Raw genomic sequence first — 17349 nt, 5'->3', positions numbered from 1 at the left:
TCTCTGTGGAGCCCGAGTAACGGACAACCTTGGATTGTGTTTCATCATCACTGAACATGGTGACCAGGAGATCACCAGAGGAGGTGACACATAGTTTTGAAGGTGTCCAATCCTGTAGTGTGATCATCTTCTCTGTCTTTCCATTTGTAACCTTATTAACAGTCTCTTTCTTCCCATCAGAGTATACTAGATCTCCATCACCTGTCACTGCTTTATCACTGAGGAAGTTTGCTGAATTCTTTGTTTCTAGAACTGTATTCCATTGTCATGGATACTTCATTTGATTCTTCTATTTCCTTCAGGTTGAGCAGAGTTTGTTCAATAAGAGACTGTATTTGTTTCACTTCCTCTGCATGTTTCTTCAAAATGTCAAAGTGTTTTACTTTAAAAGTGTCAATTTCTTTTTTCATGGCATTGATGACATTGTCAATTTCTCTGTGCCATTGTTTTCCATGTTCTGTAACAGTGTTGTAAGTTTCTCATATTCTCCATCCAAGTTAGTAATCTGAGTTTCTAGATCGTTTGTGATTTCTTTGTATGTAGGATAAATAATGTTTTGTAATTCCTCTGTATCTTTTGCCATATCATTCTTCTATGGAGTCGTATATTTCTGCGAGGACTAAGTATTTATGTCCTTCCTGCTGTTCTGATGCAGAGCATGAGGAGCAAACAGGAAAGTTACATTCCTTGCATTGTAAATAACATAATTTGATTGGATGTGTTGCACACTTGGGATAAATCAAGGTTGACTTTCTTTGTTGGAATGGAACAATTTGATGTTTGTTATAGTCATCAGCAATGTATTCTCCAATACAGGGTTTACAGAGTTTGACATGACAGAAATCACAGTACATCTGTACTATAGCTATCTCACAAAGGTCACATCTGATCACATCCTGGGCACTGAGGTGTGGATCCATAGTTTTTTTAGATTTTCTGTAAATAAAGATTTGTTTATCATTAAAACTTATCCTAAATTTTTATGATTTAATAATTATTTGTGCTGTTTAATGAATCTAATTCATAATTTTATTTTCATTGTATATAACTCTATAACAGTGTATAATAAAGGTACTATACATGTGATATGGTATTCTAAAAAAACAAATTGTTAATGTTGGAATCTATACCTTTAACAACTTTATTGCATATAAGATTTCACTAATTTGAGTTTAACTTTCAGGCTAAATTGGTATTGGAAATTACCTTTCAGGCTAAATTGGTATTGAAAAATTATCATGAAAATATACAAACCGAAAGTACATTTGCTAGAACTGTTTCTATAATGAATTTCTAAATATCATTACCGTTGTAGTCACTAGAAAACTTGTCTCACATTGGTAGAGTGATAAAAGTTATTCGTCAGTTCTTTTTTATCCTATCTACATAGTCTGAGCTCTAGACCTGTCTTCTCCACAGTTCAGAGTTTGTTATCGATCTGATATTAGAGTTATCTCTCTTGCAGCTTTTATTGCGTTGAATGAACTTGGAGCATCCCCCCTTTTTAATTTTTTTGAATCTTTTTAGCAAAATGACTATAGGTGACACAGTTCAACAGTTCAAAGTCTGAAGATCATCAATCTCGCATTGTCCCCTTCCCTTAGCTTTGAACATTACAGACATCTATCATCACTGAGATTAAGGAAAAACACATTTCTTTGAAGGTTAAATCCGAAGAATCACATGCATTAAGGAACTTTGTATAGATAATTTCAAAGTCGGAGGTGTCACGTATAGTACATTTAGATTAGATTTCTTTCCAGTGCACTATACTTTTTATGAAGAAGGTACGTATGGCATCAGACATTTAATACACTCAAGTCAAGACAGACCAACTAAGTTCTTTTACCCATATGTGTAAGATTGATAACAATTCAATGTATTGGGATCATGGCCCTCAAATAAAAACTCAAATTCTATCTTTTCTCGTTTGATTGATAAACATATCAAGATAAATAAGCTACAGGGTTTTTAAAAAGTAGTTTCCAAACAAATGGAGGTCGATCTCCTTCTGAAAGTTATTTTTTCGCTTAATTTTCTCATTGTTATTTACCACAAAAAAAACAAGGTATTTAATGCTATATCAGGATAAGAAGAACACAGAAAAATGAAAAGGAGGTTATTCTAGATTTAAGGGGGCCGACTATAGTTTTATTGTGTGAAAACTACAATAGCGAAACTCTTCATTATAACTTACATTAACATCAGTGTATATGCAAAGTTTTGGGGAAATCTACCGTCCAGGTATTTTTGAGGGACCGACGCAAAATACAGGTACATTTACTATAGGATTATATAGCAAATGCCAATTTTTAGCACTTTAAAGCAAATCATACAAATACTACAATAGACTTTTTGTTCAAATTTTAATATTTGATGAGTAATACTATATTATAGCATATATGTAAGAAACACAATTTCTATGTTTTAAATTCAAGAGCGTATGTTCATAACTTTTTGTTTGATAATATTTTTATTATACCCCTTTCTTTAAGAGCTACAGATTATCATAACGTCAAAAACACACTGCAACGACGTCAACCTACCTATCAATTGCACAATCGGTTAAAAAATCAAAAATGAAATTGTAATTACATTTTAATGCCTATTATTTCTTAATTTTGTTTAATTTTAATAATCAAGTGAAAAAAAGTTGCATTAAAACGGTTACCGCTTCATTTTACTACGATACGCGAAATATTGCGCAATGGAAACTATAGTCGGCCCCCTTAATTAAAATTAAAAAAAAAGGTTCACGTTTTCCATGGGTAAGAGTTATGACAATAGAAATACGAAATATACAGACTTAATACAATGTTTTTACAAAGCCAAATTTTCACCACATTCACACTTGAAGGATGATGTACATGTATTTCATGATGTGTTATTTGCTAACAATCTGCTAACAAACTGAAAAGAAAAGTCAGGTCTGAAAGTTGAATTCATTGAAATGCTTATTCCAGTCTGATATTATCATTTATATCATATGAAACTAGTGCTAAATTATAAAATAAACTAAAAAATGAATAAAAATATTGTTTGATACAAGAGAGGAAAAAATAATCATTTGAAGAATCTCTGATTAATATTTACGACATTCAGGGCAAAGAAAAGAAAGTGTATGTTATAAAGGAAATCAAAATATTGGAAACTGAGTTGAGAAAATTTATCCCTATTGTAACCCCGATAACATCATGTGATAGAGAAGGAAAAGAGGGGTGTGATGCTGAAATTCTGTGATTCGGGGAGTCAATGATGCACTGATGAATTGTTTATTAAAAATATCCGATCATGATTGCATTTTTCCTGTTTTAGGGAGAGGGCTAAAATAGGTTGTGCCTGCAAACCAATATCTCATTCACAGACTATCTGCATGTCACATTAATATCAGTTATATTTGTGTGTTTATTTTGTACAATTTGGACTGATTCGCCTGTCAGGACATTTTTTGTTTTGAATAAAAAAAATCAGTTGATGCATACTCACATCATCATTTCATGTGTACATTTTTTCTCTGGTGCCTATACATGTACATTCATTTGTCAGTGCCATTTTTGTAACAAAGAATCAGGTTGATTTTGTAAAAGCATTTAGTTAACATTTATTTTATTAGGATATCTATATGCATTAAAATTACTCAGCATGAAGAGAAATCTGGGTTTATTTTGTTTATTCAGGTTATCTACATAACAACACACTGTCTAAATGCAGTCAAGCTTTGTTATATCAAATTCAGTGGGTCTGATAAAAAAAAAATCAAGATGTCCAGGGATTTGCGATATTGAATGTAATAGTGGTTTGTTTTTTTTTTTAAATCAGTTCAACATATCCATAGTATTCAAGATATCAATGTTCAAGGAAAACGAAGTTCAACTGTATTACAAATGCAGAGATATGTTACATGTAGTTGAACACATGGAAATAATTAAGGCATCCTTATTTAATTACAAGTGCACCTTGGATTAAAGATTTTATATAAAACATATGGTCAACTTCAGCAGAGATCAATTTTTATATGAATCTACATTGATTCCTTAGAAAATCTCGAACATGTATTTCATTTATTTAAAAGATGACTGGTGTTTATCAAACATAATATGCTGATATGTATTAGTGAGAGCTATTCAACTGCATCAAAAACTTTACACCTTGCAATTTAAACTCCTGTGCCCTCAGTTTTAAAGAAAACATTTAAAATATATATTTTGTTCTACCTTTAAATATTTGTTCCTATATAAATCTATACAAAAAAGTCTAGCATTTTTAATGTTTTGCTGAGCGGGCATAAAAAATCGATGTTGGAACACTGAGTGGGACCGCTCGGTGAGATGTTGGACTGCTTACATCACAGAATGGGCGGGGCTTAATCTCATTTTCATTTGTTGGTGTTAAACAGTGACAGACCTGATGTTACATCACGGAATACAGTACAAAATAAATGTATGTAAAAAAAAAAATAAAATAAAATGAAAGGTATAACAAAATATTTATTGACAGAGTTCTCGGACAAAATGCGTTTTGTCGGACCCTCGAACCAAACTGTCTGCTTTTGGCCCAATAGCCTCAAGCAGACTGTTTGGTTCTTGGGTCCGACAAAACACATGTTGCCCTCGAACCCAGTCAATAAATGTATATTGTAAGCATGCACTTATGCATAACTATTGTTTATTAACAATACATCGTCGGTAGAGTCCTACTTCAACTTTCAGTCCTAAATTTTCTTCATAAAATACTAAATTACCTTTTTTTTACTTTACTCTAACAAAAAAAGGGGGAGGGGGTCACCTGTCTTTCATTGAATATTTTCAATTGATAAAAGTTATGTTTGAAAAAAACTGCCCCCCCCCTTGCTACGTGCGTTGCTAGAGGTGGCTTCTTTCTACCTTCCGAACGTACACGTTTTCACGAACTCATTTTCAACCCTTTTGGATGTTGTGAAACCGGAAACAAAGTGTATGATTCTTAAACCTGGAGGTAAGTCGTGTATAGATGAGCATTCTATTTCCAAATCATTCTTAGAGGAAATATTATTTTCTTCTTTCAAAGGTCAGCTTTACAATTGCCAGTCGTATCAGCATAAATTACAATTTTCTTCTAAAGATATCAAGGACTTGACTCACGTTTAAGTCTTGATTTTTTTATTTTCATTATAGAATTAATCATATGTTGGTAATTACATGTGTGTTAAGTGTTTCACACTTTATATCTCCTGTAACTTTTTCTTGCCTTTCTTTGATTTAAAATAATTTCCAATGGAACTAAACTGCAGAGCCTATAAAAACAGTTCATAATTTATGTTTAAGGCATCATAACACACAACTAAATCGTGGAAGAATTTTACTTTTCTAAATATTTCAACAAAATTTGCTACAAACATACACACTTAAAAGCATAATATACAGTATCTATTTACAATGTCTTTAACTTTGAACTTAAGAATTTTTTTTAATAAGAAATGATGTAAATGTATATGATGTATTTCTAATATTTTATCCCTTTCATAACAATATAACATCCGTTCATACAAAATTTCAAATTGCTCTGAAAATATATTGATATTTATCATGTTAATGTAGTCTACATTTCCCAATCTCATCTTCTGATAACTTAATTGAAAAAAATATGACTTTTGTTAACAATGAATTTTTAATTTACAAAATGAAATATTTGAAATTTATTTAAAAAATAGACCCATTATGAACACCTTTTTATAAGCATGTACATATACATGTATCTCTATTTAAGGTATTTGATTTTCTTTAACTTTCCTCCCCATTCAGCAACAAACAGATAATTTTTATTCACACATAATCCCCATGGGTACTTCAGATCACAGTTATCTATATAACGGCGGAACTGTCCATTCTGGTCTAGGATGTGGATACAGTTGTTATACACGTCTGCTGTCAGGATCTGACTCTGGCTGTCTGTTGTGATGCCATAGGGTTTAAAAGGGTTGTTTTTTATAGTAGGAAGATGACCAGTGTATCTAGATCTGAGTTTTCCATCTTGGTTGACAACTACAACAGCACCAGCTTCACTGTCAGCCACACAGATATCCAGGTTTCTGTTCTCACTGATGTACTTAATGTTGACATTTCCTGAATACAGGGGTTTACCCTCCTCATCAAACTGGATTGTTTGTTTCTCTGTGGAACCCGAGTAACGGACAACCTTGGTTTGTGTTTTATCTTTACTGCACATCGTAACCAGGAGATCCCCAGAGGAAGTGACACAGTGATTGTTAGGTGTCCAGCCCTGTAGTGTGATCATCTCCTTCGTCTGTCCATTCATAACCTTATTAACTGTCCCTTTCATCCCAACAGAGTACACTAGATCTCCATCACCTGTCACTGCTATATCATGTGGATATCCCCCTGATTCTTTTCTTATTGTCTTGATAAGTGAGCCTTGAATGTTAAAGCATTTCATATCACTGATTTCTCCACTTGTCCAGATTTCTTCTTCATTGAGACAGGTAACATTGCGGAGATTGTCATATCCAGTATCTATAGTAGTGATAAGTTCTGGTTCTTCTAGCAGTTCTCTGTTTGATGTCTCTGGTTTCTTCAGTTTGTAACCATTTTCTTCTGATGTAGTAGATAATGGAGCAAGAGATCCAAACAACTTGTAGAGCTGTTCTCTATCTACTGGTTTAGTATTAAACATGGGCAGTGATACGTTCACTTTGGGAGGAAGTTTGCTGAATTCTTTGTTTATGGAGCTGTATTCCATGGTCATAGACACTTCATTTGATTCTTCTATTTCCTTCAAGTTAAGCAGAGTTTGTTCAATAAGAGGCTGTATTTGTTTCACTTCCTCTGCATGTTTCTTCATAATGCCAAAGTGTTTTACTTTAAAATCATTAATCTCTTTCTTCATGGCATTGATGACAATGTCAATTTCTTTGTGCCATTGTTTTCCATGTTCTGTCACGGCTGTTGTAAGTTTCTCATATTCTCCATCCAAGATAGTCATCTGTGTTTCTAGATCGTTTGTGACTTCTTTGTATGTAGGATAAATAATGTTTTGTAATTCCTCTGTATCTTTTGCGATATCATTTTTCTTGGAGTGGTATATTTCTGCGAGGACTAAGTATTTATGTCCTTCATGCTGTTCTGTTGCAGAGCATAAGGAACAAACAGGAAAGTTACATTCTTTGCATTGTAAATCACATGATTTGGTTAGATGTGTAGCACACCTTGGATAGATCAAGGTTGATTTTCTTTGTTGGAATGGGACAATTTTATGTTTGTCATATTCATCAGCAATATGTTCTCCAATACAGGGTTTACAGAGGTTGACATGACAGAAATCACAGTACATCTGCACTATAGCTGTCTCACAAAGGTCACATCTGATCACATCCTGGGCACTGTGGAGGGGATCCATAGTTTCTGTAGAAGTTCTATAAATGAAGAATTATTTCATCCTTAAAATTAATCCTGCATTTTTATGAGTTAATAATTATTTAGACTGGTCAATGATTATATGCGTGAATATTACTTTCTTGTATTTAACTGTATAATAAAGGTACATATCCATGTTATATGGTATTTAAAATACAAATTGTTAATATTGGAATTTATTTTTAACAACGTTATTTTATATTTACAGACTTGACTAATTCGAGTTTCAATTTTATGTTGAATTTGAAATGACCTGAAATGTGATCATGGAAATATACAAACCGAAAGTACATTTGCAAGATTAGTTTATATAATGAATTTTTAAATATAATTACCGTTGTAGTCACTAGAAAACTTGTCTCACACTGGTAGAATGACATAAGTCATTCGTCAGTTCTTTTATAATCACGTCTACATGGTGTCCGCCCAAGACCTGTTTTCTTCACAGTTCAGGCTTTCTGATCGTTCTGAATTCAGAGTTATCGCTCTTGCAGTGTTAATTGTGTTAATAAAAGAACTTGGAGCACGCCCCCATTTTTTAATGTTTTTTAAATCAAGTCCCACCTCTCTGATTAGCTGTTCAATATCCGACCTTTTAAAAGAAAATATTTATATATGGCCTTCCAGGTGAGCATATTCTAGTACCTGGTTAATACAAATGTGTGTATTTGAGGCGATGGGGGTGTTAGCCTCTTCAACACCCCTGTATAGGTTTCAAATAAACATACATACGTGTATGTATTAAAAATAATACCCACCCACATCGACGAAAACCAGTTCAAATTTCAAGTCCCTACGACATCTCGCTGAGATAAAAGGAATATACACTTCTAAGAGGTTAATGCGAAGTACGAATTGAATGAAGGACCCTTGCGGGTAATTGTAAAGTCGGAGGTGTTAATTACAATACATTGAGACTATTAATTTTCTTTCCAATGCACTGTATCTTTTATGAAATATGTACTGCATCACAAATTTAACTCACTGAAGTCTCACTGAAAAGTTGTCAACCAATGTAAGTTTTATTACATTTCATTGTATTGAAACCTTGACCCTCAAATACATCGTCTCTTAAAATTCTATAGCTTTTTTTTTTTTTTTGATTGATAAACTTATAACGATGAATAAATAAGCTACAGGGCTTTAAAACCGTAGTTTCTTCAACAAATGGATGTCGATCATCTGAAGGTTTTTTTTTCTTTCGCTTTTCTAATTGCTACTTACAACAAAAACAACAAGATATTAAATGCCATATGAGGATAGGATTAGGATGTTTTATGATACATATCTATGATTGTGATATGGTCCAATGAACAGGGCCACATCAGTGTGCTTTATGGTTGATAAACATGTATCTGATGATATGTTATGTGCTAACAATCTGCTAACAAACTGAAAAGGCAAGACTGAAAGTTAAATTATAAGAATGCTTGTTAAATAATAAAATAATAAAGCAAAATAGAAATTAGAACTAAGCAAATGGCCAACGCCAAGGTAAGTATTTTTACATGTTAAATTTTCATTGAAAAGCAGCTGTCAGTGTATTAAAAAAGCCTGGACTCAAATCTTTTTGTGGGAATCATTGTGTTTACAATGTAAAGTTAAAAATTAAGATTTGAAGGGTCTGTCATAACAACTGATATCAGGTTTTCAATAATTCTGTTGTTGTTAACCTTAAACTTGGTTGAATTTTGTCTTGCATATTTCATGACAACTTTAATGCTTTTCTTTTTATGCAAAAGAAATTCAACTATAAATATTTCTTTTATTTGATCAATACATGAAACTCACAGTGGGTGAGTCCGGTGTACGGGATACATAATCCTCTAGGACACCTGATTCCTCTTCTGAAATTTCTTTGATTCCCATTTTATATTCATTTCACAGATTTGTTCATTGTGTATTATTGTAGATTTTTAAAAAGAAAAATCGCGTAAAATTTTGTTATCATTACTATTTATCATTTTGGACTTGTTTTGTGTCTAGATGAGCATTCTATTTCCAAATCATTCGCTGAGAAAATGTCGATTTCTTCTTTTAAAATTCGGCTTTACACCTGTTAGTCTTATTAACACAAATTACAACCTTCTTCTAAAGATGTCAAGGACTTTATTCTCGTTCAAGTTTCGATTTATTATTTCATTGTAATGACAATTTTCCATTTGTGGTGTGAAAATTGCCTATTCACAGTCTGAATTAGAAGACATCACTCTATTTGAGTGTATTTCCATGAAGAGGACGTTAAACAACAAAGAATCCATCATATGTTGGTAATTACACGGGCATTAACTAGTGTTTCACACTTCATATCTCGTGTAACTTTTTCTTGCCGTTCTTTGATTTAAAATTATTTCCAATGTATTCACCATGCAGATCCTATAAAAATAGTTAATGTTTTTAGACATCAAAACACACAGTTGAATCGAGGAAGAATTTTCCAAATATTTGATTTAATTAAAGCAAAAAAAAAAATTTCATATTTTATGTTCCTTAGTTCTCCTGCCAAACGACTGAGCTTGTTTTTTGATAAACAGGCAAAAACAAAAAAAACATCATGCTGAAGTGAAATATGTCATTTATTAAAGTAAATGACGGAAAAATAAAACAGTTAACACAGTGGGGGTCAAAAAAAGGAGGACTCAAATATAGAGTATTACACATCTTAGTCAAAATATTACACAATCTGACCCCCAGCACCATAATGACATTGAAACATGATGTACATAGGCAAAAGGGGGGTCAACCAGACTAGAATAATAATTCAAACCCTATAATCTTTCACAAGGTACAATATACAGTATGCATTTTAAGTTGACCCCCTTATAAACATCCTAAGTTTGGAAGACATATACAAAATGCTCTAAACTGCTGCCTGTCATTAAAAAAGGTGGGGGAAAAAAAAAATAACAAACAGCCAATAACAAAACCATTAAAATTGAACAAAACTATGTTTCTCTCACCGCCGAGGAAAACCCATATATATGTTGAAAAATCATATGGAAACCTGCAGACCAAAGCAAAATTGCGATGTACATAAAATAAATGTCGGACTAATTCTCAGTAACCTAATATATGGATTTGCCATTTATTACAATGTACAAAAAGTTTACTGTTCAGTTAGAACGTGCGATAGAAAATAAGTGCTATAAATCTCTTTTAAACCTATTCAAACACTATCAAAAAAGATGGGTAAAACATAACAACAAAAATGTCAATCTGAAAGAAATTACAAGCATAGGTGGCAGATGGGGTGGATGGTGGGTTCGAAAAATCCAGTAGTTCAATAAAACCATGCTTTCTCTTTTGGTAAACGGATCAATAATGATCACGTGATGGATAAGAGCCTTGCTGATTGGTTGAACCCATATTTAGATGTAGGAAAAGGGGTAAAATTAGTTCAATAAAAAGAACCGAATAGCTGCTTAGTATAAAGCTATGTACAATACAGACACTGTTATATAATAACATAATAAAACAAGAACATGTCACATAAATGAAATTATTTGCAATAATTATTTTATGATAATAACTGTCTAAAATATATTAACAGAAGTTCACAAATTTTAAACATGATATACAGCGTCTATTTACCATGTCTTTAACTTTAAACTTAAAGCCGCTTCATCCGAAACAGGCACATATTATCTTAAGCAATAAAAGTATGTCATTACATAGATAATATATAAAAAATAATTATAAGATTTATTTAACAGTTTATTTCAACAATCCTTACATGGAAGACATAGACCAAAAACCTTGTTGACAAACAGCAGTTCCTGACGGGAAGTTAAGATCTGTTTTGAAGTCACCTTTGAAAAATATACTTTTATCGATAATTATGAAGAGAATTCAAACCCGAGTATCTTTTTCCGTTAGTAAAATCCTAAGTCATGATATATCTTTCAAAAATTAAGAAATTAACTGAATATAATCCATTATAGTAATTTTTATATTAATATACGTATTTACAGAATGAAGGAAAATCAGATATTTTTAAAGATTTTTTTTTTGTGGAAAAATGCTCGGGTTTGTTCTTCATGAGTTATACATGTAAGCGATAAATTTAATTTTTCAAAGGTGATTTCACGCAATGTAAACAAAGGATTATTTTTTGTGTGACCTAACAAAAATTATCTTTTTAACTTTTAAATTTTGGAAATTGCTATCGTCTGTTTCTTCAGAAAACATGTCCTGTGAAAAATGTGTGTTTCCACACCTTTTTGAAAGACTCTTATGATTTGCAACAGAATTGGGTGGCTTAAAGCGGGGGGGGGGGGGGGGGGAAGGGGTAAACAACAATTAATACATCTTAAAGTTACATGTAAGTGCAAAAAATTACAGCTCACTAGCGACCGATACGATGGTAAAAAATGTGTAATAACATTTACACTGACAAACCTTTGTTTGCCTTATATGGCTATTGCTATCAATGCGCTCAGAGGATCTTACCACGAGCAACTGACCAATTGTTGATTGAATACGTTTACGCCAAATACCTGTTTACATGTTACTTCGAACACGTGGTTCAGGTCAATCTATGATCATGTCAATGGAGTGCAAAAAAAATATTTTTTTGTACAAAATACAAGCATTAGAAACTATGAAAAATATAACGGGCGTTTTTAATTTGTTGTTAACTAGAGAAAAATATGTTTTATAAAATGTATACGTAGTTCGAGTCAAGTTCAGAACACCAGCACTTCAAGGGTTAGGAAAACGAGCAGCTTCTCTAATGCATTTAAATGGACAAAACATTTTACATAACTATACCCGTGATCACGTGTGTTGTCCGGGGAATCCATCTGGCAAATTTTGTATTCACCGATAGTGCAATAAAGGAATTTATTAGGCGTAAAATTCCTGTAGTATTCGTATAGTAACCCATAATCCAAATCTCATTCATCTGATTTGTCATTTAAAGTCATATTGGTGCCTCATTTGCTAATCTGACGACAAAAAATATTGTCCCCGTTCCCTTGCAAAATATTTGTCCAAAAAGAAATTTTATTTCATGAGAGCAGAAAATTGTATTATAAAGAAAACTAAGAAATAATTTAAACTTGAATGAATTCAGGAAAGATCGATTGAAGTACATTTCTACAGAATGATATTATAGGTTGGTGAAAACTAAAACGCAACATAACTTTTCTGTTTACCATGTCTCCACGTGCTAGTCACTTCCTAGCCACATTTCCGTGAATAATTAACCCCATCTCGCTGATGATTCGAATTGACAATAAATCCCATAAAGATAAATAAAAAACAGAAGATCATACAATAATTTCAATGTATATATGATATTTTATCTTTATTATAACAATGAAACATCCTTTCATTATCATTTCAAATTGCTCTAAAAATATCTTGATATTTAATTAAGTCTAATTAAGTTAATGAAGTCTACATTTTACCAATCTCATCTTGAAGAAAAAATATGACTTTTGATTACAATGAAATTTTAACTTACAAAATTAAATATTTCAAATTTGTTTACAAAATATTAGTAGACCTATTATGACCTATGTAGACCTATGCTTTTCACAAGCATGTGCATATACATGTATATCTATTCAAGGTACTTAATTTTCTTAACCTTTCCTCTCCATTCAGCAACAAACACATGATTTTTATTCAAACATAAACCACATGGATTCTCAAGATCACAGTTATCAATATAAGGGAGGAACACTCCATCCTGGTCTAGGATGTGGATACAGTTGTTATACAAGTCTGCTGTCAGGATCTGACTCTGGCTGTCTGTTGTGACGCCAAAGGGTTTAAATGGTTCCTTCTTTATAGTAGGAAGATGACCAGTGTATCTAAATCGAAGTCTTCCAGATTGGTTGACAACTACAACAGCACCAGCTCCAAGGTCTGCCACACAGATATCCTGGTTTCTGTTCTCGCTGATGTATTTAAGCTTGTCATTTCCTGAATACAAAGGTTTACCCTCCTTATCAAACTGGATTGTTTGTTTCTCTGTGGAGCCCGAGTAGCGGACAACCTTGGATTGTGTTTAATCATCACTTCGCATGATACCCACTAGGAGATCCCCAGTGGAGGTGACACAGAGATTGTTGGGTGTCCAGTCCTGTAGTCTGATCATCTTCTTTGTCTTTCCATTTGTAACCTTATTAACAGTCTTTTTCTTCCCATCAGAGTACACTAGATCCCCATCACCTGTCACTGCTATGTCACCTGGCCATCCTCCTGATTTCTTTGTTATTGTCTTGATACGTGAGCCTTGAATGTTAAAGCATTTCATATCACTGACTTTTTCACTTGTCCAGATTTCTTCTTCACTGAGGCAGGTAACACTGTATAGTTTTTCATACCCAGTATCTATAGTAGTGATAAGTTCTGGTTCTTCATGCAGTTCTCTGGTTGATGTTTCAGGTTTCTTCAGGTTGTAGCCATTTTCTTCTGATGTAGTAGATAATGGTGCCAGAGATCCAAACAACTTGTAGAGCTGTTCTCTATCTACCGGATTAGCATTAAAAATGGGCAGTGATACGTTAACTTTGGTAGGATGTTTGCTGTATTCTTTGTTTCTGGAGCTGTATTCCATGGTCAGGGACACTTCATTTGATTCTTCTTTTTCCTTCAGGTTGAGCAGAGTTTGTTCAATAAGAGTCTGTATTTGTTTCACTTCTTCTGCATGTTTCTTCATAATGTATATGTGTTTTAATTTAAAATCGTCAATTTCTTTTTTCGTGGTGTTGATGACATTGTCAATTTCTCTGTGCCATTGTTTTCCATGTTCTGTAACGGATGTTCTAAATTTCTCATATTCTCTATCCAAGTTAGTAATCTGTGTTTCTAGATCGTTTGTGATTTCTTTGTATGTAGGATAAATAATGTTTTGTAATTCCTCTGTATCTTTTGCGATATTTTTTTTCTTGGAGTTGTATACTTTTGCGAGGACTAAAAAATTGTGTCCTTTATGCTGTTCTGATGCAGAGCATAAGGAGCAAACAGGAACTTTACATTCCCTGCATTGTAAATCACATGATTTGGTTGGATGTGTTGCACACTTCGGATATATTAAGGTGGATTTTCTTTCTTGGACTGGAACAACTTTATGTTTGTCATATTCATCAGCAATATGTTCTCCGATACAGGGTTTACAGAGTTTGACATGACAGAAATCACAGTACATCTGTACTATAGCTGTCTCACAAAGGTCACATCTGATCACATCTTGGACACTGAGGTGGGGATCCATAGTTTCTGTAAAAGTTCTATAGATATAAAGAATGGTTTTTCACATTAAATTAATCCTGTATTTCTATAAATTATTATCTATTGTGGTGGTTTGTTCCCGTTTTGCACACATTTGAATTTCAGGTATAGAAAAAAATGTGTGCAAAACGGGAATATGATCAGGGGATATCAATAGTGAAGGGCAGACAAGACGTTCCTTAATAATAGATAATTTTTTCAAAGATTTTGTCATTGAAGTATTGCAACTTAAACATGTTTACTCACAAAAAAATGGGATACCTTACCAGGCATATCTGCAAGACACCAGGTGTAGTTTTCCTTATATTATCCTTTTGGGAAGAAAACTAATTTTCCAATTTCAAATGTTTATGTTTTTGGATTTTGTAAAAACGTTTAGAAACTGGTTTAGAAATCAGAATGTTATTAAGATTTTGAATATTTTTCATACATTACTAAGATATACAAAACAGATATTGAGGAACGTCATGTCTGACCCTAATTTGTAAAGAGTTTGTTTGGGAGAGAATTGGACAAATTGGGAAATAAAACAATCAAGAGTATTATGTGCATTTTAAGTTTTCAATTATTTCAATCTTTACTTTTATAACAAAATAGAACTTTATACTAATTAATTAGTCATGAATGTTAATCGGTGTCAATTTCTGAATTATCAACATTTAAAATAATTTGTTTGTCAAGAAATAGCAACCATTTTTTAAAACTACAAGCAAACTCAAAGAACTGTAGTGCCCGGCTTTTGGTGTCTTTGTTGGTTAGAGATTTCATTTTTTTTTTTTGACATTGTGTCAAATATGAACGCCCTATCATACATGTATGTCATTTAAAAATTATCACTGAGGTTGATATTTCTTTTTTAAAAATAAGGTCATCTGCCGAAGGTCAAGTTCAAGGGGTTAGATATCATAGCATGCTCAGAAATATCTTACAGTTAATTCATATGTCAAGTATGAAAGTCCTATTTCTTTTTAATATAACGAAAAAGATGTGTTTGTGAAACACTAATGACCCTATATGGCAACATAGCGAATATTTAACTCTTCTCAAACGCAAATTAATTATATTATTCCCAAAGTAGGGTCTTCTCACAAGAAATACGAAATCCCTTGCACCATCTGATCAACATTTATGGCCAAGAATAAATGTTTGATAGGTAGGTCAAACTGAAAGAATTTGTTGGTTTCTTTAGAAATGTCCTGTCACAAATAATACATATGTGAAGGATGAAAACCATAGCCCTTACCGTTCAAAAGTTATGGCCAAGGTTAAAGTTTTTAAAAAGTAGGTCAAACTCAAATTCAAGGTCAAAGTGAGTGGTATTCGATGAAAGGTCTTGACGTGTGTTTCTCAGATTTGAAGTTGTTTTTTATCAAAGGGTTTATCATTAAAAGGTATGATTGCAATGCTAAATGATACATTAGATAGTGACATTAGTGATGGATAATGTAGATTTTTGCTTGTTATACCCGCACTTTCTAAAGAAAGTTCGGGTATATTGTTGTTACTCATGTCCGTCCGTCCGTCCGTCTGTCACACTTTTCTTCCCTGAACTCCTCCTACATTTTTTACAGTAGCTTAATCAGCTTTTGGGAGATGGTTGGTGGTGTCATGTAGATGTGCAGTAAAGTTTCGGAATTTAGATTTTGCCCCGGGGGGTCAAATGGGGGTCGAAAAATGATGTTTTTTGTGCAAAAAGTCCCGTCTTCCCTGAACTCCTTCTACATTTTACTCAGCAGCCTAATCACCTTTTCGGGGATGATTGGTGGTGTCATGTAGATGTGCAGTATGGTTTCGGAATTTAGATTTTGCTCCAGGGGGTCAAATGGGGGTCGAAAAATGAGGTTTTTTATCCAAAAAGCCCCATCTTCCCTGAACTCCTCTTACATTTTACTCAGCAGCCTAATCATCTTTTGGGGGATGATTGGTGGTGTCATGTAGATGTGCAGTAAGGTTTCGGAATTTTGATTTTGCCCCGGGGGGTCAAATGGGGGTTGAAAATGATGTTTTTTGTGCAAAAAGTCCCGTCTTCCCTGAACTCCTTCTACATTTTACTCAGCAGCCTATAGCTAATCACCTTTTGGGGGATGATTGGTGGTGTCATGTAGATGTGCAGTAAGGTTTCGGAATTTAGATTTTGCCCCGAGGGGTCAAATGGGGGTCGAAAAATGATGTTTTTTGTGCAAAAAGTCCCGTCTTCCCTGAACTCCTTCTACATTTTACTCAGCAGCCTAATCACCTTTTCGGGGATGATTGGTGGTGTCATGTAGATGTGCAGTATGGTTTCGGAATTTAGATTTTGCTCCAGGGGGTCAAATGGGGGTCGAAAAATGAGGTTTTTTATGCAAAAAGCCCCGTCTTCCCTGAACTCCTCTTACATTTTACTCAGCAGCCTAATCATCGTTTGAGAGATGGTTGGTGGTGTCATGTACATGTGCAGTAAGGTTTCTGAATTTGGATTTTGCCCCAGGGGGTCAAATGGGGGTCAAAAAATGACGTTTTTTATGCAAAAAGCCCCGTCTTCCCTGAACTTCTCCTACATTTTACACAGTAGCCTAATCATCTTTTGGGAGATGGTTGTTGGTGTCAGGTAGATGTGCAGTAAGGTTTCGGAATTTTGATCTTGCCCCGGGGGGTCAAATGGGTGTCAAAAAATAACGTTTTTTATGCAAAAAGCCCTGTTTTCCTTGAACTCCTCTTA

The 17349-nt window shown here is 33.4% G+C and overlaps 1 protein-coding gene across 1 annotated transcript; it reads right to left on the bottom strand.

Moving 5' to 3' along the window:
* Positions 1-5689: 5689 nt before the first annotated feature.
* On the bottom strand, positions 5690-14643 carry LOC134268015 (uncharacterized). The gene is given in 3 exon segments (XM_062750220.1): positions 5690-7408; positions 8055-8112; positions 12978-14643. Coding segments are annotated over 3 exon segments (3387 nt in total). The 5' UTR covers positions 14635-14643; the 3' UTR covers positions 5690-5736.
* Between the last annotated feature and the right edge of the window lie 2706 nt (positions 14644-17349).

Source organism: Saccostrea cucullata, unplaced genomic scaffold (assembly GCF_032062105.1).
Source record: "Saccostrea cucullata isolate Sc308-1 unplaced genomic scaffold, CSIRO_AGI_Scuc_v1 ctg11466, whole genome shotgun sequence".
Taxonomy (NCBI): Eukaryota; Metazoa; Mollusca; class Bivalvia; order Ostreida; family Ostreidae; genus Saccostrea; species Saccostrea cuccullata.
Note: the sequence above shows the minus strand (reverse complement) of the source record. Positions and strands in the feature narration are given on the sequence as shown.